Here is a 24,156-nt window from a genome sequence, read left to right as displayed (position 1 = left end):
ATGACTTAAAAAAATAAAAAGTGGCAAGATTTATGTTCAACTCAATCCAAAAGAAAATGTATTTTGTTTGGTCTATCGTGACAAGCTCTAGGTCTAAATTAGGAGTTTGAAAATACTAAGTTAAATTCAACGGTACCAAAAGGCAAATTTAATTAAGATGCAACTGTCACTTTGTCCTTGGATAACCCACTTCTATGTCTTATATTTTCCAAAACTCGGAAACAATTGCAAATACAGTAGTCAACAAAATTATGGTACCTTGCAATAGAATATGCCAACTAAGATTAGCTTTAAAATTTGCCGAAATACAATAAAGATCATTACAGAAGAAAAGCCAAACTTTTTATCATAGCTACAACCTATCTAAGCCAATCTAAGCTTTGCATTCCTTTGGATTTTCTTTAGTGTCCTCCGATGTACTTTTCAAATATCAGATAGGTTTATCCAAACCTTAAAAAAAGAGAAAAAAAAAACTACAATTCTATGCTCCAAGAATATCTCGAAAATTGAAAAATAAAACATATATTTGGAGCAATATGCATAAGAATGAATGCTAATTTAGGAACAAGATACCAATTTAACCTTTGATTCCCTTAAAAATGTGGTTTATGGTCATTTCTTGGTCTTTCGGGCGACACATTGCAATTTTTGAAAGAAAAATAAAATTCTCCAACTATTCTTAAGTTTAGTCCTAGCACTCCATCATCAATCAAGAGACAGATACGTCAACTTCTACAAGGGATGATCAATTATATTGTGACCTATGCCCTGGTGAGGTTGAGACTATAAATCAAGTCAATTTTTTGTTGTCTCAACAATACTGGAATCTTTTGGCAGCCTCCCTCAATGGACTATGCCCTTGTTCTTTGTTGGTTTGGGATGGCATTATGTCTGATACTATGGTAGAAAACAAAATTCATACCATCCTAGCATATGCAGTATGGGTGTTATGGAAGGCTATAAATTATAGATTGTTTCAAGTCACTATTGCATCTCCACAACAATTGGTAAGACAATTAAAATGTTATTTATCAGTTCCAAACTCGAGTTATTCTCAAGTTGATTTTGTAACACAACTGTGGCATTGGGGTATTGCTTCTTCACTATCTTATTCTAATTCTACTTATGTTCATTGGATCCCCCCTCCCTGGTGTTCTAAAAATCAACTTTGATGGCTCGGTAGAGATGACAAAGCCGCTGCGCGCAGGATATATTATTCAGATCATTATCCTTGCTGATTATAGCATAAGGTAAACAACTACCAAAAATTTCAGTCCCGCATGCAGAACTAGTACTGGCATGGACTAGTCTTGCTAAAGCTATTCACAGTTACAAAGCATCACAAGCATGGGTAGAAGGTGATTCATCTACAGCTATATCCTGGGTGAACTCTTATCCCACTTGCAGAGTTAATATGCAAATCCATTGTTGAAGGATATCTTTTATTGGAAGCCTACTACAATCAGTCTTCAAGCATCCCATGTGTATAGAGAAGCTAATCAAGCTGCTAATTCGATTGCAGCCTAAGCACTTGATAGCTATGAAGTTTCTTATCAGGATCAACTCTCTCTTCCATCGGTTTTCAGTCAAATTTTGTTTGTAGATGTAATAGCTATATAGTATACAAGACACTACTTTTTCTTATTTGGGCCATGCTCTCTTTGAACGCCAAAAAAAAAAAAAAAAAAAAGGCCGGTTCAGTTAACGGACCGGTCCGGCTTACCCGGACCAACCGACCGGTCCTCTTCCGGCCATCCGTGACCCCCTCCCGCTTCCCGCTACACCGGTACGCGCCAAACCGTTTCATGCTAAACCCCTTGCGCGGGACATCCTACCGCCAACACCAAGGAATCGGGAAGGAAGAACCATCACGCTCCATGCCAAAGGCCGACCTTCTCTTCCGCCCACCCTCCTCCTCCCCTCCCCGCACCCCCCCCTCCCAACGGCAAAAAAACATCCCCCCTTTTCTATTAATTCTCTCCAAAGTTGCCGTTTTTGATTTTTTTCCCATTAATTCTCTTCTCTTTCCTTTGGCATTCCACCGATTCCGAGTGGTGAGCTGCCTTCCTGCTGGATTTCCGCGTCCGGAATGTAACTGATCGGGAAAGCCGTGTGAATCTTTCCCCTTTTGTTCCTCCATCTTAATCCAAAATTTCGGATAAACACCCAAAATTACTTCCAATTTTTGCAAATAATTCGATAAATGCGAGTTCTTTGGGTTTGATGCGCAGTAATTGGTCTGAAGGAGTGGAGTTTTTAGCCGGTGGGCGCATCGGAGGAGGGGAGGGCGGAGTCATGGCGGCGAAGGCAGCGGGGAATCAGATGGTGCCGCTGGCGGTGCTGCTAAAGAGGGAATTAACGAGCGAGAAGATCGAGAAGCCGGAAATCTTGCATGGGCAAGCGAGCCAGAGAAAGAAGGGAGAGGATTTCACCCTGATCAAGTCCGACTGCCAGCGCATTCCCGGTGACGGCGTCACCACCTTCTCGGTCTTCGCTGTATCGACCCCTCTCTCTCCTTTTGCATCCCTCGTTGTCTTTAAGTCATTCTTTTAATTTTTTCTTAATGTTTTTAGATTATCCTGTTCTTTTGATATTTTCGATTGCGTTCGGTTTTTTCAAAATTATTGATTATTTTCCTTGAGTAGTTGGTTTGTGGTGTTGACAATGGAAGATTGTGCTGGAATTTGTAGATGTGATTTTATTGTTGGAAAGGGAAATGTAAATGTCGTGTAATTTTATTAGGTTCTATGAATATTTGGTTGAATGGGAGCTTGTTTAAAGGGATTGAGATTTTTTCACAATAGGTCTCTTTTGGTCGTGAGGGTTCTGATGAGCTTTTGGTAGTCTGTAGCGGTGGTGCTGGAGGACTTAGTGGTGGTGCTGGCAGATGCAGAAAATCCTGAGTCATCTACTTGGGGTTGCACAGTTAGAAATGCTTTTGGGTCCTCTTGTTTGTAGGAAAATAATTGTTGGTGGAGTCAGATATTTTGATTGGCTTTGGTTCTTCCCGTTTTGGCTGGATTAAAGGCCATCTCTAATGCTGAATCTTATGGTTAATGTAGGTGATTTTCTGTTAAAGCTTTACTCCGCTGTATCAAACGTATTAGTGATACTATTTTTGCTCTTTCCCCAACCAGATTTGCTCATACTCTGTGCTAAAGAGAGACTAGACCCTGTGGAAAGAAAGGCAACTAACAGAGGTGTTTTATCATCTAATGTGCTAAAATAAGCTAATGGTGCACCTGTTCACAAACTGCACTGTAGTGTAACCTCACAAGACTCTTTGAATTCAGATGACTAATAATAAAGTCAATAAGCACACATAGTAACAAATCATATGCTCAATTCAGCTTTAAAGTGCAATACATCATCCAAAAACATAAATGAGAAATCAAAAGTACTGGAACACTCTGAAGCTTAAATTCTCATGAGTCATGCTATCAAAAATTCCCGTTCTGAACCTAGAAAATAAAGATAATCTCTTTGTGTGTACCAGAAAAACAAAGATGTTCTCTTTGTTTCTGTTTGTATGTCATTTGGTATTTGCTATAATTAAACAAGATATTTTCTGGTCGATTCCTCTATTGATGTGGTTAGCCTCTTACCTGTTCGTTGATTTGCTATTGTCTATTGTATTAAACTCTCATTATGCTCGTAAGGCTTCTGAGTGTTTAGTTCTGGTCTTAATTTTATATATAGCTTATAGGTAATTCATTCTACAAAAAAAACAAGCTTTGCATCGTAGTAATCCTTTATAGACACTTTGACTTTCACTGGCTGCTGCATTGCAATCCTTTTTTGAAAATGATTAGCAAACAATTTCATTCATCATGTGGTACACTTTGTTTACAGGAGTAAACATGCAAGCATGATATGATTCTTTGATCCATTCCTGCTTGAATAAGAGAAGTGAAAAAAATAACTTCTTCAGATTTTCTTGCTCTCTCTCCCACTCTTTCGCGCACACACACAGAACCTGAATGTATTTCTTAGTAATAATGATACAATTAAGCAAGAACAAGTTTAAATGAGAGAATTCTTGATAGTATTTCCATTTTATAGAGTTTGTCTGTAAACATTTGCATATGTATTGAATTTCATTGCACTATTTCTGTTTGCTTTCCTCAGGCTTGTCTTCTGTGAATATATATTGAGGTCTTATGAAGTTGCATGAGCAGTGAGTGACACTTGCATGGCTTCTCAAGTGATGGAAGGATCCTGTATTTCCTGAAGTCACTTACCATTTTAGATGCCAACACACTCTCTTTGTTATTTCTTTTTAGTGTTTTCTTTGCTGTATGCTGTCAATATACATAGTTATGAAATTCTAAATCATTAGCTTTTGCAAATTTATGTAGCAAAATCATATAAAATTAAACTCTTCTTTTCTCCATATTATTCAATTTTGAAACAGTCAAAGATGATTCTCTGTGCAGTTTTCTTCTGCTCCTTAATATATGCTACTTAGAAAAAGTTTTTACTTATGTTCTTTTGGAAATCTCTCAAATGTAGAATTATACCTTTTACGATCTATTAACCAACTGATATTGTATATCTTATGAAACATTTGTATTATAATATGCCAATAACATTGGAATTACTGCAAGCTTTTTCTCTCTAATAATGCTTGCCTTCTTTGAACATGATTCTGATTTTGAACTATGTTAGTAACATGAATTTTGCTTATATCTTATTTTTTACACTGAACCATTGCATTTGTTTTTGCAGCTATTTGATGGGCACAATGGGTCTGCAGCTGCTATATATGCTAAGGAAAATCTCTTAAATAATATTTTATGTGCCATTCCATCAGATCTTAGTAGGGACGAGTGGCTGGCAGCTCTACCGAGAGCTTTGGTTGCAGGGTTTGTTAAAACAGATAAAGATTTTCAAACTAAAGGTATGCCCAAAGTATTAAGTGGACTTTACTTTTTGTCTTGATCTTGCTGGATCTTAAGCGATGTTGGCTTGCAAAATTTCTAAAACACCATTATCTTGGATCAAGTTCTGACTTTGACCATTGTTATATTGATTCAAAGTAATCCAATTTTTGTAAGTAGATGACCTATCAAGGGGCAGTTACTTTGAATAAGTTTTTGTTGTGCTTAATTAATGTGGTACTTGTATATCAGCAGTGCAAGGATGTAGTGTTCACAAAATTTAATTTAATGATCAGCTATATAAACTAGAGTTCATAGAGCTATATACCATGTTTTGGATTATATGTGGATTCAACATAATAAAGATGAACATTCTTAAACTTGAACATCTCATGTTACATATAGATTCAACATAATTGATCTTGACATTTCTGCAACAGAAATTTTATCTTATGGTTTATGTTTCACCTTCCATTGGCTGGTAAAATTGTTCAAACATTCATCTGTTTCTGAAATAGTCAAATTTTTTATTTATTTGTAATATTAAATTATTGATTTGGACCATTGCTGTATATAATTGAGGTGAAGAGTGGTAAATGCCAATCACAAGGTGCCCCTCCAAGGTTCCAACTTGTCCTCAACATAATACCTTGATGTTATATACTGCAACTGCCCTTATACTTTTTGAGTAGCATGACATCTAATGAAGTTTGAAAGTTAGTTCATCTTTCTGTCTGCTTTATGTTGACTTCTGCGTTACAATCGCTAGATTTACCTTTTGTACTTTCTGATGCTTGGTAAGCTTTTTTTGTTTCTTCCCCCATTATCATCACACAATTTATCTGCTATGCCTGAACTGTTTACTTGATTTCCGTTTCAGAACATACCTCAGGAACAACTGTGACATTTGTAATTATAGATGGGCGGGTTGTAACTGTGGCATCAGTTGGTGATTCACTTTGCATACTTGAATCTGCTGAAGGTTCAATTTATTATCTGTCTGCAGATCACAGGCTAGAAGTGAATGAAAAGGAGTAAGTTTCTTTCTCCTTTTCCAATAATAAATTCAGAGGATTCTGTTGCTTTCTGAAAATCATTTTTTTATGGTTTACTATTCTGCAGGGTGGAACGTGTAACAGCAAGTGGAGGTGAGGTTGGGAGACTAAATATTGTTGGTGGTGTAGAGGTTGTTTCCTTGTGCACTGTATTGGTTAAAGCAGTAAAGACAACTTACATATTTTAAGCAGTTGATTTTTTGTAATCAGGATAGTATCTTTATACTTCTCCAGCAGCTACTGTTCTCATCTTATCCATTATTATATATTCCAAATTTCAGTTTAACTGGGCTGATTGCTTTCTTGACAATATTCTTTATATGTGAAGGTAGCTGAGAGCCTATTCTGGTTGTAGACACCTGGTTGGCATGCACACAATTTTTATCCTAATGAAATTGAATATAACTGTCAATAATGTTTGGGAAATTTGTTTATACATTGTTTTAATCTTTTAAAAGGTCATATTAAATGAAATTATAGGAGCAATCTCGAGATTATATATATACATACCTCATTTTTCTTTTCTTTGCAAGTCTTGATTGACTTTATTAGGTTGTGAAAATAGTTACCACCAGATATGCTGGCTGTTGAATCCGTTTAAGTTATCTATCCATCAGGTGTTCAGTTTTGTGGAAGTGCAGGCCATTTTTGCCTTTGCCCAAACCAAATTATTTTACACGTCTATCTTCTTTTTCTGTGACATGTATAGTTATATACCTTCCTTATATGTACGTGCAAATAATTTTGTGCTTAAGCTGCTGACTACCTTTTGTTTGAAGTCACATGTAGACATAACAATCATACCTTCTTCAGTACCTTAAATAATATTTTACTACTTATGAGGCTAATTTAAGTTTAGCTGCCTGTAACTCCTTGCTGGCAACATGCTTCTTCACTTACTAGAAATTGATCGGATTCGTACTTTCTATGGTGATATAATCAAGGTTTGCTGCATTTTATTATTGCTTAGGGGTTAAGGTAAAGTCTGATTGCTCCATGAATAAGTTGAACGTTTTGAATCCTAGCAGACATCCCACTGGTTTACAGCTCTTGTCATTTTGTAGGACAGTTTTTTTATGGGAGCCTTTAATGATTATCTTTTTTTGGTGGTCTATGTTCATATTTATTTTTGTTTATTCGAGTCCCTTCTGACCATAGTTTGCTTTTCCTAGGGTTTCATGTAAGCGAATGAAGGGTCAATGTTCATGTATTAAACAAATTTGTGCTCAGATCAATATAGTTTACCCCTTCTGCAATTGTACCAATAGCTTATTCTTTCCTTTCCCCACATTTACTTTTAAGTGTGTTAGTTTATTTATTATGGTACAGTGTGTATATGGATGGGTCGCCAACTTTTGGGAAAATCTTACTAGAAAAGCAGCAGTCTGCTAACCTCAATTAATTAGATTGAGACATTTAATTGTTTGATGGCTTAAGAGAATGTAGTTTTCAAGTATTTAAAAATTGACTTTAAAAGATGAATGTGTTTCTCCCTAAGGATGAGTTACATGAAACTATTGGTTCAAAGGACTAATTTTGCATAATACACTGACTCATATTATCAGTATGATTAAAAGGCAGAAGACAGTGAATGATGCGATTCTCTTAAAATGTTGAAATTTTTGACAAACTTTGTTGGTAAGGTAATTAGCTATACAACTTCGTCATAGTCACCTCAAAAGCTACTCTGCATGTCCGAGGATACTATACTTTTAACATAACTTAATGTTCTATACATGCTTTTAGATACATGAAGGGACATTTTTGTACTCATGGGCAGTTCTGTTTAGACTTTCCTTGTCCTAATTATTCTTTTATGTTTTTATCTATATAGTATTAGTTATTGTTGTGCTATCTGACTTAATAGGAAACATTGGTTTTTTCAGATTGGTCCCCTCAGGTGTTGGCCAGGTGGCTTGTGTTTATCAAGATCAATTGGAGATATGGATGTGGGTGAATTTATTGTTCCTATTCCTCATGTGAAGCAAGTAAAGGTCTGCAAATCAATTCCATCGATAAGAGTGCAATTTGACTTTGCATAAAAAATAAAACTATGATGACCTATTCTTTTGCATGTTTGCCATGATGGACATAAATGCATATCATATTCATTTAATATTATACGCTAGATTGCTAATGTTATAAAACACTCTAAAAATGATTTTTTGAGAAATTTACCAGCATGACACATCTCCAGTGCTAGACAACGTAGTATATTTTGAATCTAATTTATTATTGTTGACATTTTATTTTTCTAAACCAAGGTTTTAAAAATTGTTGTATTGGATTGGTATGAGTGATAATGTACTATTCCAGCAGAAAACTGGCACAGGTACACAGTATGTTGGTACAGGGATGCAATCCCCAACCATGTGCTGGTACCTGGTACTATCCCGTTTTTTCAAAAAACCGGCAAGCCCTCGGGTATTGGATTTTAAAACCTTGTTCTGCTTCATTTTTAATAATTCTTAGTTTTAAGTAATGCTTTTCGAATGTGTTATAATTTTTGATCAAAACATGCCTGAATTAGAGCGAAAACATGTAAAGCTGTAAACAATCATGACCGAAACCCAATTGTTCTGGGTTGAAACTGAAACCAAACTCAAACCTGAGTTTTCAAATCTTGCTTTAGGGAAATTACTTTTCTTATTTAGATTTATTTCATTGAAGGGGTGATATAATTGTGAAGACAACTTAAGTGGATGAAGTGAATGAATACTCTAACATTGCTATATAATGTCATATTATTGGAACTTTAGTTTTGTTTGTTTGCATTCATATGCAATGCAAAGATTATCCTATACATCCATTTTAATTTTTTCTAAAGAGAATAAACTGTTGTTTGTAGTTTTGGTCTAAACAAATATGTTTCAGCCAAAGATTTGAAATTGTATAAATTCTAGTAACCTGTTCATATATGCTACTTTTAGCCTAGAGCAATCCGTTACAGTTACAATCTGGATATTTGTTAGTGATTTTGGCTATTTTTGGCCGAAATGATTGACACTGTATGTAGATGCTATATTTAATGAATGTTTTGGTCATTAAGTATCGTTGAAAAAGCCTTCTTGCTATTGGGCGGGCTTTCATCGGCCTTTGGGATATTTGATTGAATCAGAGAATCGGAAGGTTATCTTTCAAGTGTACTAATAAATCCTTCGGCGGTAAGGAATCAAATGCTAGAGAATTCATTTCTAATAGATACTGTTATTAAAAAATTCGATACCAGAGTCCCAGTTATTACTCTTATTGGATCATTGTCTAAAGCTAAATTTTGTACCGTATTGTCTAGATCACGTTCTTCGTCTCCTTGAGTACTTCAGACTTGCTAGTTTTATTTTTGGGTCAGCTTTTTATCACTTTGGGAAAATAAAGGGGAAACTTACTCATTGGTGAGAAATCAAGCCTAGGAGAAGCATTTTGTTAAGATTAAACCTGAAATTGCAAATTTTAGGACATAGGATGCATTTTCTTAGCATCTTCCAAACCAATCTCGGTTAAGGAGTCTATTCAAATGTGAAAGAGTCACATGGGGGCATCTTGCCTCCCTTCCCCTCCCACAAAAGGAAAAGGAGAAAAGGAAAGAAAAACTGGGCAAGTGAATAATTGCAAAGATTAGATAGCTTTCTCATATTTGACTTCAAATGTTAAGAAATTCTCGGTTGCCATCAAACACTAATATATATTACACATTGAAATGTTAGAGTAGCTTTTTTATATTGTAATCTTCTGAATGATGTTTTAAAACTTTAGCTTGAAACCACCAAAAGGACATCAAAAGTGTAATATATTTTAAAACAATGTCTATTGTATTTCCTTGAGAAACTGGAGTTGAAATTGTTGAAACTAAATGAAACATGGTTAGCTAAATCTAACCCAAAATCATATCAAAACATCTCCGTCCTCTTGATGGCTGCCATCACTTTTGTCTCTCCGTCAGCCTATACCAATAACCATGGATTCAAAAACCATTGGAACAAGATGGTACCATCAGTAGCATATCATTCAAATGTGAAACCAGCACTAGTAGAGGTACTAGGATGTTGGAATCATCCATACCAGCAGATAAGACATCTTCGTTCATATCAACAATACCTTACTGATTGTAGCTATCTATTCTGATGGTTTTTCATTCATTCAGATGTCTTCAATTTTGATATGCACTATTAGTACTGGCACTGTATCAATACCATACCGTTTCGATGGAAAAACAGTATGCAGTTCAGAATCATATTTAAAAGCTTACCAATAACATGTTTAAGTGTTGGGTGTGGGGTTTTAAGGCTAAATTGAAGGATCTGGGTTACATAGCCATCTGCTGCTCCACTATCACCTTGCGGTAGTCTCCTCTTTTGGACTACTGGACATAATTGCATGGGTTTGAGTTGGATCTGGGCAAGGGGTGAGATCACTTGAGCCTGGTCCATTCCTTAGCCTCATATAGGTCTTCCTATGTATTCATTTTGCTACTATTGAACATGTACACAGTGTGTGGTGAGTTTACATAATGCAAGAATTACATATTCATGCTACAAAAATATAGGGATATGTGTGATTTTTAGTCAGAGATAAGATAGTTTTGTTGATCTATCTTGGATGAAAAGTTCTTATTTATGGCTAAGGAAAGCTATTTGTTCTTGCTCATTAATTCTTATTTATGGCTTAAGTCCTTCAATTCTTTCAGGACTTTCCTTAGTACTTCTGGCCAAATTGGTTTTTTGGTCAACTAGTGCTCTTTACAGCATCAGAAATTGAATTTATGACTCCTCAATAGGTTACATCTAATGTATAGGAAACACATCCATACCATCTTAAATGTAGTAGTCTATTTATTTTACTTTCTAAGCTTCCTTTGGCTTCTCATTTTGAACTTCTCATTTCAGACCCTGTGCTTTATTACTTAGTCATACACTGAGTTCACCATCCTGTAGTGGTCAAATTTATGATTATATTCCTTCTCATTGTATTATACACAAACTATACTTGTGACATTGAATTTTTTCCTTTAAAGTAACATGCCAGATAATTTCTGTGGTTGTCATCATTGCTAAGTAACTCTTGCATGCCCCTGGGAAGACATTGAAAAAATAGTAGATATGCTTTGGATGGGAACATTCTTTTGTTGGGTTAGAATGGTAACATCACTTCGAGGTTTTCCCCCAAAATGTCTATGTTCTTTAGTTCATTTTTTTTCACTGGATTAATTAGTTAGCAGAATTTCAGTTGAACTTGAATTACGTAGCCATAGCACATACTGCAAACTCATGTTCTTACAGTTTCTTCTTACTAAGATGTAATAAGCTGCATTTTCATACATTATAGTGTGATAATATGCCTTTATGATCTCTTCCTTCATGAAGGAACCAAGCACATCAATGCTGAAAACATTGTATTTGGGTCAAGGTTGAATATTAGGAAGTGGTCACTCTATCCATAACTTGAAAGATCAAATCATTGTTGAGTTCATATAGGCCTTTCGTAGGATACATAATTGGTTGTTCTTCCAATGCTTCAGATTGGGAGGAGTTCTGGAGACTCATTTCTCTAATGTAAATTCATTGTTTTCATAAATAACATGGTACCATGCATGTTTTTCTGTTTGTTACATTATTTGGTCAGTTCCAAACTTTTTTATGCAGGTTTGCACATTTATACCTGGTCACCCAAATAATATAATGTGGGCAGGAACTGAGCAAACTGGCATTAAGTCTATACAGTCTTTCTTTTAAACCCCTCTTAAACCAAACCCACCCATCTTCTCCCCTCAACTCTTAATTCACTGTCTCCTTCTTCTGTATTTATTCCTCAATTATTCTTTTGTTGTTTCTTTTTTCTATAATCTGAGGGATTTTTTTAAGCAAATAGTCTTTTGGGTAAAATTTTCTCTCATGTGCTCCTATGAAGTTTTTTCTGGAGCTGGCATAATAGATCTTGAGTATTTTTCCCAGCATATCGAAGATGAGGATTTTTTGAATACTTGGTTTCCCATAAACAAAAAATTGTTTTGTTTTAATTGGTCTCTCAAAAATTAGGTTACACACTAAATCTAAAAGAAAGTATTTTTCCTTGATTTCCTTCAGGGTATATTCTTTCGGGAACCCTTTCTTCTCTAAGTATTAAATCATTTTATACCAGAAGTCGGTAATTTATATTTTGCAGCTGTAATATTCACTTGTATTGCCTTACTGCACTGTGATTTAACCCCATGTTTCATGTTGCCAATTTTACATACTATATCGTGCAATATGCCGTGTGTCTGGACTTGCCAACATGACATAGATCATGATAGTTTCCAGGTTATTGTTTATATGCCAGAACATCATTTCTTATTGCCGTCTCATTAACTGATACTCTACCATGCTGACATATTCACAGGTTTGGTTATTATTTATTTGGCCCCGAACTTTTTTGAAAACTATGTTTGTGTAAAATTTGTTACATACATACTGGGGGGAAATGTTAGAGATCACAGATGCTGCTGATGTCCTCAAATTGTTGGGGCACAACAATTTCATATGGATAATGGTAAACATACACGGATGCAATTAGAAACATTACTCCAATTATATGATTGTATGGCTTCCTGCTCCTTATCATTTCAACATTCCAAGTGTACCTCATGTCCATAAATGAGATTTTCAATGGAGATAACAGCTGAGCCTCCAAGCATCCACACATACAACCTACAAAGCGTCTCAATCAGTATCACTGAGAAAAAAAGTTTCATTGGTATATGTTCATGGACTTTTTATAAGTATCATTTGACAAAATGAAATATCTTTTCCAGATCTATGTATGGAAAATGTCTGCGTTGTTGGCACATAATAAATTCCATGCTGACTCCAACAGACAACAGTACTTAAAATTGTTCACTTAACTGTGGTTTAAGTACGTCAGTAGAGACTGGTGCTAATTATTGTTGTCTCATGATATATTTCACTTCTTTCTTGGATCTGTCTTTTTCCCACTTATTTTCAGATGTAGTTACACTATATGCATGTTAATACCTATTGTTGTAATATCAACCTTTGTGTTCTTTAGTATGATGTATTATTGCCATTCTGAAACATAACCAAGATAATGGATTCTGATGATAACTACAGCTATCAAATGCTGGTGGTCGACTTATCATCTCAAGTGATGGCGTATGGGATGCTTTGACTTTTGAAATGACTCTTAATTGCTCACGTGGCCTGTCAGCAGATGTTGCAGCGAGTCAGATTGTTAAGGTACCGCATCCTAATGGTTTGCCTACATTTTGGCTGAGCCGCATCTAATGGTTTCTGCTAGTTATTTTATATATCTTCATTTGTAGGAAGCTGTACAAGTCAAAGGACTACGAGATGATACTACCTGCATTGTAGTTGATATATTACCTCTAGAAAAGGTAACTCCTACTGTTCCACTACCAAAGAGGCAAGGGATAGGGGTATTCAAACATATGTTTCACAGAAAGTCTTGTGAGTCAACATCTCATTCAGATGGAGACTATTCTGAGCCAGATGTGGTAGAAGAAATATATGAAGAGGGATCAGCAATGCTTGCCAAAAGGTCAGTATTTTGATTTAGAACTTGATAAGTAAATTTGTTTCGTCATTGAATCAATGGTTACTATTGATCAAGGCCCGCAATCTTGGTACTAAGTACCGTATCGGTACCTTATCAATTCGGTTTGGTATGGTACACCTCTGTATTGAAATAGCTTTCTAACAATTTTTTTCAATTTTTATCTCAATATAGGTCGGTATGCCTCGGTACTGGCTTGTATGTACCTCGGTACATCTTGCTATGAGATGGTATGGGGCTTGTACCGACTTGAAGTTTCGTATCAGTTTCTCTTGGTACGGTATGATACGCCTTGTACCGGGCAGTACGGGGCATTGATGCTTTTGCATTCTTTTTTTCTAGTATACTTCATCACCATCATCATAAAGCATCATCACAACAAAGCATTTCTTGGTTGAAATGCACATTGTAAATCATGAAGTTTTTATGAATTTTCAGTAGATTTTCGTGACTAGCAGTCAACCTGTCAAGTTTCTTAGAGTGATGCTGAATTCCTGACCTAGGTAACTTTAGGCAAAAGAGGAGCTTTCCAGGAATCCTGGAAAGCCATTTGGCATGCAAGAAATTTACTTTATTCATTGTAGTATAAGCTCACGCAACCAAGAAGTAACCCCTTGAATTTCCTTGTAACTTAAAAAGTGTCTAGCCAAAGAGGGAAGGTGGTAAGCATGGTTTCAAACCCCAGTGGGATGTCTTGTAGGATGCCAAGATGGGGTACCATTCCAAGTGTCAGGATGGAAAACTGCATTAGTCTCCAGTAAACCAGTTGTAAATTAAGAGTCAAATTGTAACTCAGTCCCATATATTTAATCTAATCTATCACTTTAGAATGAGAAAACAATATTTGGAGTATTAATTAGGGCTGTAAATATGCCCGGGACCAACTACTTTCAAGCTTTCAAGCTTGATCAGGTTGGCCCGGGCCTAAAATTAAGTCCGCAGAGGTCTTCGGTTCAGCTTCTGGCAGCCTTGGTTCACCTTGAGCTTGTTCTGGAGCCTTATTGAATAGTTATAACATGTTAAAGTATGAGCACATTTTATTTTATTTTGTCTTAGCTTTTTGTGAAAAGATCAGGCTGTGTCTAATCACTTTTCGAAGTATATGAAAGTAGAGCAAATACAAATGAGTTAAACGACATTAAGAAATACTATAAAAAGAGAAAAAACGAAAGACTGGAGATCAACTTTATCTCAACTATCAAGTAATTAGATGGATTATGAACAGCAGCAACCCAAAAAGGTCTAACAATCCTCTAGATCCCTAACTAACTAATAGACAGAAATATTTAATTTCAGCAAAACTGAACTTTGCTCTTGCTCAGCCAATCTTCAAGAGGAAAGGTAACTTTATCCCCACCTCAACAACATCATCAGACTGGTTTTCAAACAATCTTTTGTTTCTTTATATGCAAATAGATAAACAGATAGTGGCTGCAAGCATAATACCGGCCAACATCGCAGCTTTCCTGATCTTAGAGAAACAAAATTTGATGTTGAGAAACAGTGGAGTCAGTGAACCCCCTTTTAGATAAGAAATAAACCTAAACCTGACAAGACTAGCCACAATTGGCAAACAAAGGAGGAAGAGATTCTTCTTCTACATTGCACAAATCATATGCCAATGATGTAGGCCAATTATTTCTTCTCAAATTTTCAGCTGAAGCAATTTTCCTTTGCATGATAAGACTAGGAATACCTGAACTTCTCCAGAAAAGGGCGCTTCTTTATAAGGATATTTTATTAAAAACAAAACTTCTCCATTTATTTGTTTGATGGATGGCCCAAATCAAAACCTAATTCCTCTCCTCCTCTTCCATTCCCATCCTCCCCATTTCTTGCTTCTCTCCTCCTTTTATTTCCTTTCCTTCTATCTTCCTGTTCTCCTCCTGATCCCTCTCTTTTCTCCCTCCACTAGCCTCCCTCTCTTCTCTTCCATGGGAGTACCTGATGGTCCTGACCTCAACTGCACCAATTGATGGTCCCACACAACCCCAATGACCTTGTTGACGCACCCTCTAGCAACCTAAAACTTCCCATGCCCTTGGTCGTTGATGCTGACAGCCTTGGCAAGTCAGCACCGATCTCTCTCTCTCTCTCTCTTCTATCTCTAGCATGTTTTTGAAATGTTTCAGCCTGGTCCAAATCTTTGTTTGTGTTTGGGGCTATACCGCGTAGACATTTTTGTGCTGGATTAAGCCTATGCCTTGTGTTTAAAAATTTGGATTGGATCCATGCTTGGCTTGGAATCTGGCCCATTTCCATTCCTATATATAATATGAGTTGATGCATTAATATGCCATCAATAGTAAAGGTGGACGGCATACTGTTATCTTCAAAAAGCTATCTTGTTAGCACTTTCCCAAGTGAGAGACCTTGAGGATACTTGTGGTGCTTCAAGTGCTTCGCTTTTGAAACTAATGCATGTGAGTGAACATTTAAAAACAAAAACGTACAGCAATCTCTTGTATATAACCATAAGATAAAACTAGTTTTATGAACTTGGAGAAAAACAATTTGCAACAAATATCATTTGAGTTTGGGACAAACATTTAATGTGGGATATAAGCATTTCTGTGATAATTAATAATCAATGAACTTCTTGTGGGCTGCAGGTTAGAAGCAGAATATCCAATATGCAACTTGTTCAAGCTTTTCATATGTGCGGTTTGCCAGGTAGAGATGAAACCTGGTGAGGGCATTTCTGTACATGCTGGTTTATCGCAGCCTGGAAAATTGCATCCTTGGGATGGTCCATTCCTTTGCCAAGGCTGCCAAGAAAAAAAGGAAGCAATGGAAGGAAAAGGGCCTTCAAGAGGTATAACACATACAAAATCATTTAGAACTTGTTTATACTGCAGAATATTAATGTCTTATTTCTTTATTTTTTTTAAATATATCTGGATTACGCATCTCGAAGGAGTACTGGAAGTGAGTAGTGGTTGCTGTTGGTAGTTTTAGTGATAGTGCACTTGATCATGGCTCAAGCATTGGTGGCTGAACTGATGAAACAATGACATTTGAAGGTCTCCACTTCTTTTTTCTCCTGTTAAATGGTATGAGCATCAAGTTCTGGACTAACATGCAAATTCTGGAGTAGCAGGAAGCATTTCGTACGGATATTTTTATAGATGTCCAGTTTTGAGGTGAGGGGTCAAAATTAGCACTTGATGTAAAGCTGCTTTATCAGGCAAGCAATGTGTTGATCTTTCCTTTGGATAGATCTTGGCAGTGATACTTTCACCATTGCCCTTCCTGTCTAAAGGAGGGCCTGAATATCTCAATTCTTTTCTAGGTTCATTGCCATGTAAGTGAATCATTTTATAGAGGTAAACTTGATGACAGTCTACACTGTACTGCTGATAGGGATGGTGAAGTTATGATTTTTTCCAAGAAAACACTTGAGGGTCCATGCCTGACTTGCTAATTGGTTCACCTTATACATGAAGTTCCTGATTTACTTGTTACTAGATTTGAAGGATATTTTTTAGCTTGCTTTTTGAGGGCATTGTACTTCAATTGTTTGCTAAAGTATCACCCAATGATTTGCTAAGAATGTTTTTTGTCCAAAGTTTCAGTTTCTAGCACAGAATTTCTTTTGCTTGTTAAATGACTTACATGGCATTCCTTGTTTTGCCTTCAACATTTTTCATGTTTTTTCGGATTACTAGAAATCATCATAACATATAATCTGCAGGAATCTCTCATATAATTATCATGTTATTGGTTCATGTGGGACATTGTTATCACCTTGCATATCTCTATTTGTTCATGTAATATGGTCCTGTAAATTTTCTTGTAGGATCGGTATGCCCCTTGGACCACTTTCAATGAGACATGGCTCCCTCATCTTAGATTTCTTTCTCTTTTGCAAGAATTAGGGTTTTTGAAAACCTAGGTTTTGGGGAAGAAGGGAAGATTATCCATGTCAAATTCCATCTTCTTAAAAAAAAATCTACATCACATAACCACCTTGATGTCAGCTGACAAGAAGGCACCTCTAGTGAGCCTCTAGTGACAAGAAGGCACCTCTAGGAAGGTGAACTACTTTATATATAACAATGTGCGAAATACAGGGTTGATATTGCAGCAATTTAAAAAGCAGAAGAGTATTTGCAATTCCATCCAAAATATAGGAGGGTATTATTTTTAGCCTATAAATAATGAAGATAAAATTACTATCCAGAGATACCAATGTACAAATAAATAAGCCATTTTTGTGGCTAGTGAAGAAATTTTCCTTTTAAAAATAGTTTACCATTTGTCCTTTCTTAGCCTTAGTGACTATGACCATGATTTATTTGCCTCCTAATAAGGCTCAAAAGAGATTAGCTCCTAAACAAGAAAATACCCTCGATCAGTATGTGCCAACAATCAGTCTCGATTGGCAAGGCCTAAAAGAATGCTAGCTCTGACTCATACCAACATGTCAACCATCAGCCTTGACAAGCTTTGCTCGAAAGAAACAACTTCCTCAAAACATAATATCACAGTGATCGATATATGCCAGCTATCAACACCAAAGGCTAGGCTCGTAAGGAGACTAGTTTTGAGTCACATCAACATGCCAAAAATCAACCTTGACCGGTAAGCCCTGAATCATAGTCAGACTAGAGGGTAAATATTATTTATATTCCAAACCAATTTTCCCATTCATATAGTGAAAATAATTCTTTCAATGCATTTCAAAACAAAGTGGACTTCTCTTTTCGAATATTTCCAATGTGCAATCAAATCGTCATGCTTATGATCATGTTCAAGTAATGTATTGCATGAGATATTAATTAACAAATTTCTTGAAGCATATTTTTATAATGAAAATCCACCTAGCATATGCAATGCTGTTTTCTATGCTTGATCTATGACTTTTACACTTATTTCTTTTCATTCATGGTAAATAATTTTTTTAATAATTATGTACTAAATATAGGTACAAAATATCTATATGCAGATCAAGGTATCAAATATAAAATAAATTTTATAAATAAAACATAAATGCATAAGAAAACTTCGAAAGTATAGAGATACATATGGATCAAGTTATAAAGCACAAAAATTCCTCCAACAATACTACGTATGACCTGAATAAAATATATCATCGATTAGGTTTCCCAAAATGATCTAAATTAACTATAGTTTCACTTTAAATCTAGGGCAAATGAAAGGTCTCCTAGTTGCGGGAACCACTCAAGGTCCCATAGCTCAAAAATCTACCAAATTAGGGGTTTTGACCCCAAATCTAATGACTGGTAGCCAAGATATGGGTGCACAAGCTAAATCCAATCCAATTGCTAAGATTTCTATTCCCTAATCTAAGAATAGAGGAGGGGTTTGTGATTACCTCGGGTATGGGTTTTGGACCCTAAGCCAAATGCGCCTCCAAGATCAGGTGTCCCTTGCACCTCTTGTTCTATGAGACTGACAAACTAGATTAGAGAGAAAAAGAGAGAAAGAGAGGGAGGGGGAAAGAGAGAGAGAGCTAGAGAGGAAACATGGGGATCCGTGGGTCATGGGACATGAAGAGAGAGATCAGAGGAGTGGGGGAGCTCAACTCTGACCTACCGACAAGTGGTGTGGGGTAGTTGTTCATGGCAGTAGCCACCAGATGGAGCATCCTAAGATAGGGAGGCATTTTAAGAGGCACAGAGAGGTGGGAGACTGGTGAGCGAGAGATCGCATGAGAAAGAGTGATTGTAAGTCTTGGTCTACCAATCAAGCCAAGCTCAGGTGAGCTCTGACTTTTCACTGATCTATCAAATCTTAGTGATCGAACATGACTGGGGTATGGAACGAAGCAATGATGCTGAGAGGTAGAGAGAGATGAAGTGAAAGAACCCCTTTCCCCAAATAGTGCACCAGGTGGATGGGAGAGGAGAGCCCAATTGCATGGCCTAGATTGATGAGGGGAGATCGGTGGCTGGTGGAGTACTAGTGCAATGAAAAGTTTCTTTGTTTATCGCTCTATTTCATATCGTTTCACATAAATCATGCAATAAAACTATACTCTTTACTTGAGTTGGGTAAAGCTTTGGCCTCTGCCCAATCCATTACACCCAACATTGAGTCAACTTGATAAAATTACAAAATCTAGCCAAACAGGATTAGGCTAGGTTGAGTTTTTGGCATGAAGTCTCTTTACTGTATAAAATCGACTGCAAATGCAAAATGTTAGAAATGTCTACAATTGGTAGTGAAAGCTTTTGAAGCAGAATATCTGGAGTCGTTTTTAGGTCATGCTACATGGAACTAAACAAGGAGGGGAAGAGGGGATCAGGGGGATCATGGACCTTCTGCAGTTCGGGGATTGCACTATAAAGAGCTATATTGAGCTCCATGGCCACCACCAGGAGATAGACAACTATTATATAGGGTGGCTTTACGTGCCATACAGGGCGCATTACTATTGATAGCCATCCATCTTCTGATGATGACCATTGAGCTCGATACAACAGTTTATGGTGCAATCCACGCACCGAGAATCTAAATCTTGGATTGGATCAGGGGATGCTCCATTCCTTTCGAATGGATAATACTATATCCACCGTGGTAGCCATGACAATGCATCGTACCTATAAAAGATGTATATTTTGTTTGTCCCCATAAGAGCGAGGGGCCAATTTGGTTTGCTGAAATCCTCTCTCTCTCTCTCTTTCTTTCTCCCAGCATCCAAAGCCTAGATCTTGTTGCCAGCAACAAGTGGTTTCAACGGAGGGAGGACCATCTCCAACCTTGTGATTGTTATTCATATGCCGCTACCAACGCCAAAAGTGTGGTGGGGTTGGGATCGAAAGTGCCATCCTACCATGTTAGCAAAGTCACGAGGGCCCTCGGAGTCTCTAGACTATTCTAACTTGGCTTCTCTGTCCTCCATATTATTTTGCTTTCTTTTCCTTCCCCTGAACCCCAACTAGCCACCAAATTATGCTCAATCATACTACATGACATGTACCACTGTTCATATCTTTCTGCAATAAAATGTCAAGCTAATCAAATGAATGATCTCCACTCTACGTGGTAGGTGCCATGCCATACATATACATGGGTGACCGTCAAAAACTGTTGAGAATTAGAACAAAGTTCATGTTTTATAGATTGTAAAAAAGAGCTATGTCAGCTCAGAAAAGTTTACCATCATAATTTTCTTCATTGAGCTTGATCAATTAAATTGAGGTAACTACAATTCCATTGCATTATGAGCTTGTAAGCAATATAGGCTGCCAATCATGATATTGACCATCCATTTTGTTTGAAGATGGGCGGGGATTTGATAATGTTGGGGGGGATTCTAATCAGCCTTTCGAATATAGAAACTATCAAGAATTTCTTTCACACAATTTAACCGGACGCAAACGTTAGATAAGCGGATTTCCTTCAAATATGTTTACAACTCCCTTTCAATCTGGTGGGTCCTACTAATCAACAATAGTTGATCGAACCAGGTGCAGTGTGACTCGAGAGGGACCCATCATTTGTTCAATTGCCGATTGTTTTAATCAATGTTATACATCTGAATTGACTAGGACTATTGATTAAAAGATCTTCATGTTCATATCTAATAATGTTTTTATGTGAATAGTCGATTGAACGCAACATAATGTATGACTCAAGGGGGACCCATTATTTTTTTCAATTACAAGCTGTTTTAATCCATGTTATGCATCTGAATTGACTAGGATTATTGATTGCACTAGAGGGCTAAATGAACACCAAATGAAAAGATTCTCATGTTCAAATTAGATGACTATTTTAGATGTGCTAAGTCTTGCATGATGCTATGCTAGTTCAAATCCACTATCATTTTAGTTATAGCAATTTCTTGCAATTGGCATATGAGCCAGACTTTTTTATTGCCTTCTCAACTCTCAATCATAGTCCATACGCAAATGAGGTTGGTTACAAAGAGCCTTGTTGCTATTCTTTTGCATTCTATCAAGATCTGCCATGTACATAGATTGTGGTGATCTATTACTATTTGCTTTGTATATAAACAGAAAATTAATAAACAAACAGATTATTAATACTTTATTAGCATTTAAACAGGACCTTAAGGAAAACTATCTACTTGTGTCTCTACCCCACAAATATGAAAACAATAATCATTGAATACTATCCTTTTTAAAAAAAACTACTGAATAGTCAAAGCCCAGCACGGTCAGAGTATCACCATGCCTGTTTCGACATTCTTCGCACTGAGAATATCATTCCAACTGTCCAGAAAATAGAGGCGAAGAAAGAAAGTAGCATTGGACTATCAGCAACCCAGAGGCAGTAAACTATGGTCCACATTTCGACCGCTACTTGGACCGGTAGTTCTAAGAATACTTTCTTGACTTGACTCAACCCCTTGCTTTTTTATCTCCCCGCCCCCCGTTCTCTCTTTGCATCTGCATGACTACAAGCTTCTTGTCTTCTTATCATTGCCCAAATAACTCATTAGACTTATAAATGCTTCACAATTGGATGAAAAAATAAGTCCACCTGCCCTTATACGTAACAACTCAAATTTTATCCAAAAGACTAGTCATAAGATATTATTTAGATTTCTTGACTCTGTATAAATACCTAAGACTGACCTTATATACTCTCTCCGTTTAAGCTCTCAGATTCTCGCCACAAAAAAAATCTAAATCTATTCACGAATATCATAAATCCAATCATAAATATCACGATAAGCTCGTGATCAGTCCAAATGGGCCAGTTCTGCAGTATCTGCTAGTTCACATCAGCCATGACCGGATTTGCTCAAATACCATTTATAGTAATTTAGGATCTTATCCAAAAAATCTAGCTAGAAGGTGTTATTTAAATTTTTTGATTCTATATAAATATTCAAGATTTATCTAATGCATCATCAATGCCGGACTAAACATATGTTTGCAGGTCCGCACACCTTATAAGTTCCTTCATAGCCTCCTTCACGTAGCACATATTGGGGCCATGGACGGGCAGAAGCCTCAAAGAGAAGAGAAAGAAGCCAATCTGGAATCAAATGATGACAACGGGATCATCCCACTGCCTTTACCTCCATCCTGCACCTCTTCCCCTTCCCATGAATTCTCCTTCACAATATCTCTCCACCCTTCTTTCATGCCATCACCAAAACTCATCAAATGCAACGAGGCCACACCATCCATCGCAGTCGACATGGCCCCGGCAGATGACGTCTTCTTCCATGACCACCTCCTTCCCTTCCATTTCCCCTCCCACCCCCCCATCTCACCCCGGGCTTCTGACATCTGCATAGAAAACCTTAGCCTTCCTCTTGAGAACCTCCGCAGCGATGGAAGCCTAAAATACCACAACCTCTATAACCACAACAATCCCGACACCGGCGAGACCAGGGAAAGAACGAAATTCGAGTCCTTCTCTTCCTTTTTCGGTCTTGGAAAGTGGAGGAAGGCGAGTGATATAGGAGAAAAAGAAGAGAACAAGAAGATGAAGAAGAAAGGATTCGACATGAGCCGTTTCCTGAAGAAGTATGCGAGAATGGTGAAACCTTTTTCATTCTTCAAGAGGGAGAGTAGCAAGCGTGACCTTCATCATAAACCTTATTCCTTCTCAGGCCGTCCAAACCCAAAGGAGAAGGTTGGATGGAGAAGAAGAAGAGGTGAATTCTCTGCACCAGACTCCATGAGAACATCTCCCACGAACAGCGGCCTCCTCTCAGCTACCTCGATGCCCTTCAATTCTTCGGATGAGAGCACGATGGAAGAGCTCCAGAGTGCAATCCAGGCAGCCATAGCGCACTGTAAGAATTCTACTGCAACGGAGGAGAAATGTAAGTCATGAGATTACAAGGAAAATAGAAAAAGGAGTTACCTTCTTGCTCCGTTTCATTATGTGTAAAAGCTTGAGTACATGAATTACGAGAGAAGACTTCTAGAAGTTGTAGAGAAAGAAATAGGCTTGAATTTATTAATTTGATAGAGCATCTACATCTAATTGTTTTGGAACTTCTTCATCCACATGAAGCAATGTGTCATATTTAATTTGTCTTCAGTTTCAAAGACCTTCAGGTAGGAACTCATTTCACCTTCTGGGGCAGGATGAAGGAGATATTTTACATTATTAGGAGTAGGATGCACGTTTTAATGGATACCAACGTAGATCCAAGCTATTGTGGTCCCAACCTTATCTAGATTTGGACCCAGCTCATGATTCCAATTACAAACACTTGACCCAAAATTTACGCAAGTAAATCATGTATTGTTTGACGAGAACTGGAACCCAGTTAGTCTTAATAGCCTCGATATACCTAAGAATTTTCTGGTCCATGCAAATGCAAGACTGACCTTATAGAGCTTTGCAAGTTCAATGATGTACCCATAGTGCATCAAAGAGTTCAAATTCAGTAGCATCTGGAAGCCAAGCTCATGAATGGTAAATTGATTCATTTCTTGTCTCCAAAAGCGGAGGCCATAGGTTTGATTCCTCAAGTTGTGACCAGGGAATTTCCGAGCATCCTTGGCAATGTAGGTGGCATGATTTAACAGCATGGTCAAGCGCTTATACTGTTTAATTAGGCATAGTTCCTGGGCCAAGGTGATTTTAGGAGTTGCTGCCTTGTAATAGTCCAGGGAAGCTCAATTAGGAAAGAGAAAATATACTCTTTTTTATTATTATAGCAGTTCAGTTTTGCTGATTTGAAGTCTCTTTCC

The 24,156-nt window shown here is 37.1% G+C and overlaps 2 protein-coding genes across 4 annotated transcripts; both read left to right on the top strand.

Moving 5' to 3' along the window:
- The first annotated feature begins 1,897 nt into the window (after positions 1-1,897).
- LOC120110238 (probable protein phosphatase 2C 12) lies at positions 1,898-17,069 on the top strand. Of its 3 annotated transcripts, none has more exons than XM_039124644.1 (10): positions 1,898-2,054; positions 2,232-2,496; positions 4,729-4,900; positions 5,761-5,914; positions 6,003-6,066; positions 7,822-7,929; positions 13,039-13,164; positions 13,251-13,486; positions 16,114-16,316; positions 16,403-17,069. In XM_039124644.1, exons 2-10 carry the CDS (start codon positions 2,296-2,298, stop codon positions 16,435-16,437), a joined length of 1,299 nt encoding a protein of 432 aa, XP_038980572.1. In that variant the 5' UTR covers positions 1,898-2,054; positions 2,232-2,295; the 3' UTR covers positions 16,438-17,069. The 3 variants fall into 3 exon arrangements, with proteins under 3 accessions (XP_038980572.1, XP_038980571.1, XP_038980570.1); XM_039124643.1 differs by having other exon boundaries at positions 1,898-2,110; XM_039124642.1 differs by having other exon boundaries at positions 1,898-2,496.
- Positions 17,070-22,096: 5,027 nt separating this feature from the next.
- On the top strand, positions 22,097-23,436 carry LOC103718673 (BRI1 kinase inhibitor 1-like). Its single transcript, XM_008807594.4, has one exon. It carries the CDS (start codon positions 22,436-22,438, stop codon positions 23,285-23,287), a length of 852 nt encoding a protein of 283 aa, XP_008805816.3. The 5' UTR covers positions 22,097-22,435; the 3' UTR covers positions 23,288-23,436.
- Positions 23,437-24,156: the final 720 nt, after the last annotated feature.

The sequence above is a fragment of the Phoenix dactylifera genome, chromosome 3 (assembly GCF_009389715.1).
Source record: "Phoenix dactylifera cultivar Barhee BC4 chromosome 3, palm_55x_up_171113_PBpolish2nd_filt_p, whole genome shotgun sequence".
Classification (NCBI taxonomy): Eukaryota; Viridiplantae; Streptophyta; class Magnoliopsida; order Arecales; family Arecaceae; genus Phoenix; species Phoenix dactylifera.
Note: the sequence above shows the minus strand (reverse complement) of the source record. Positions and strands in the feature narration are given on the sequence as shown.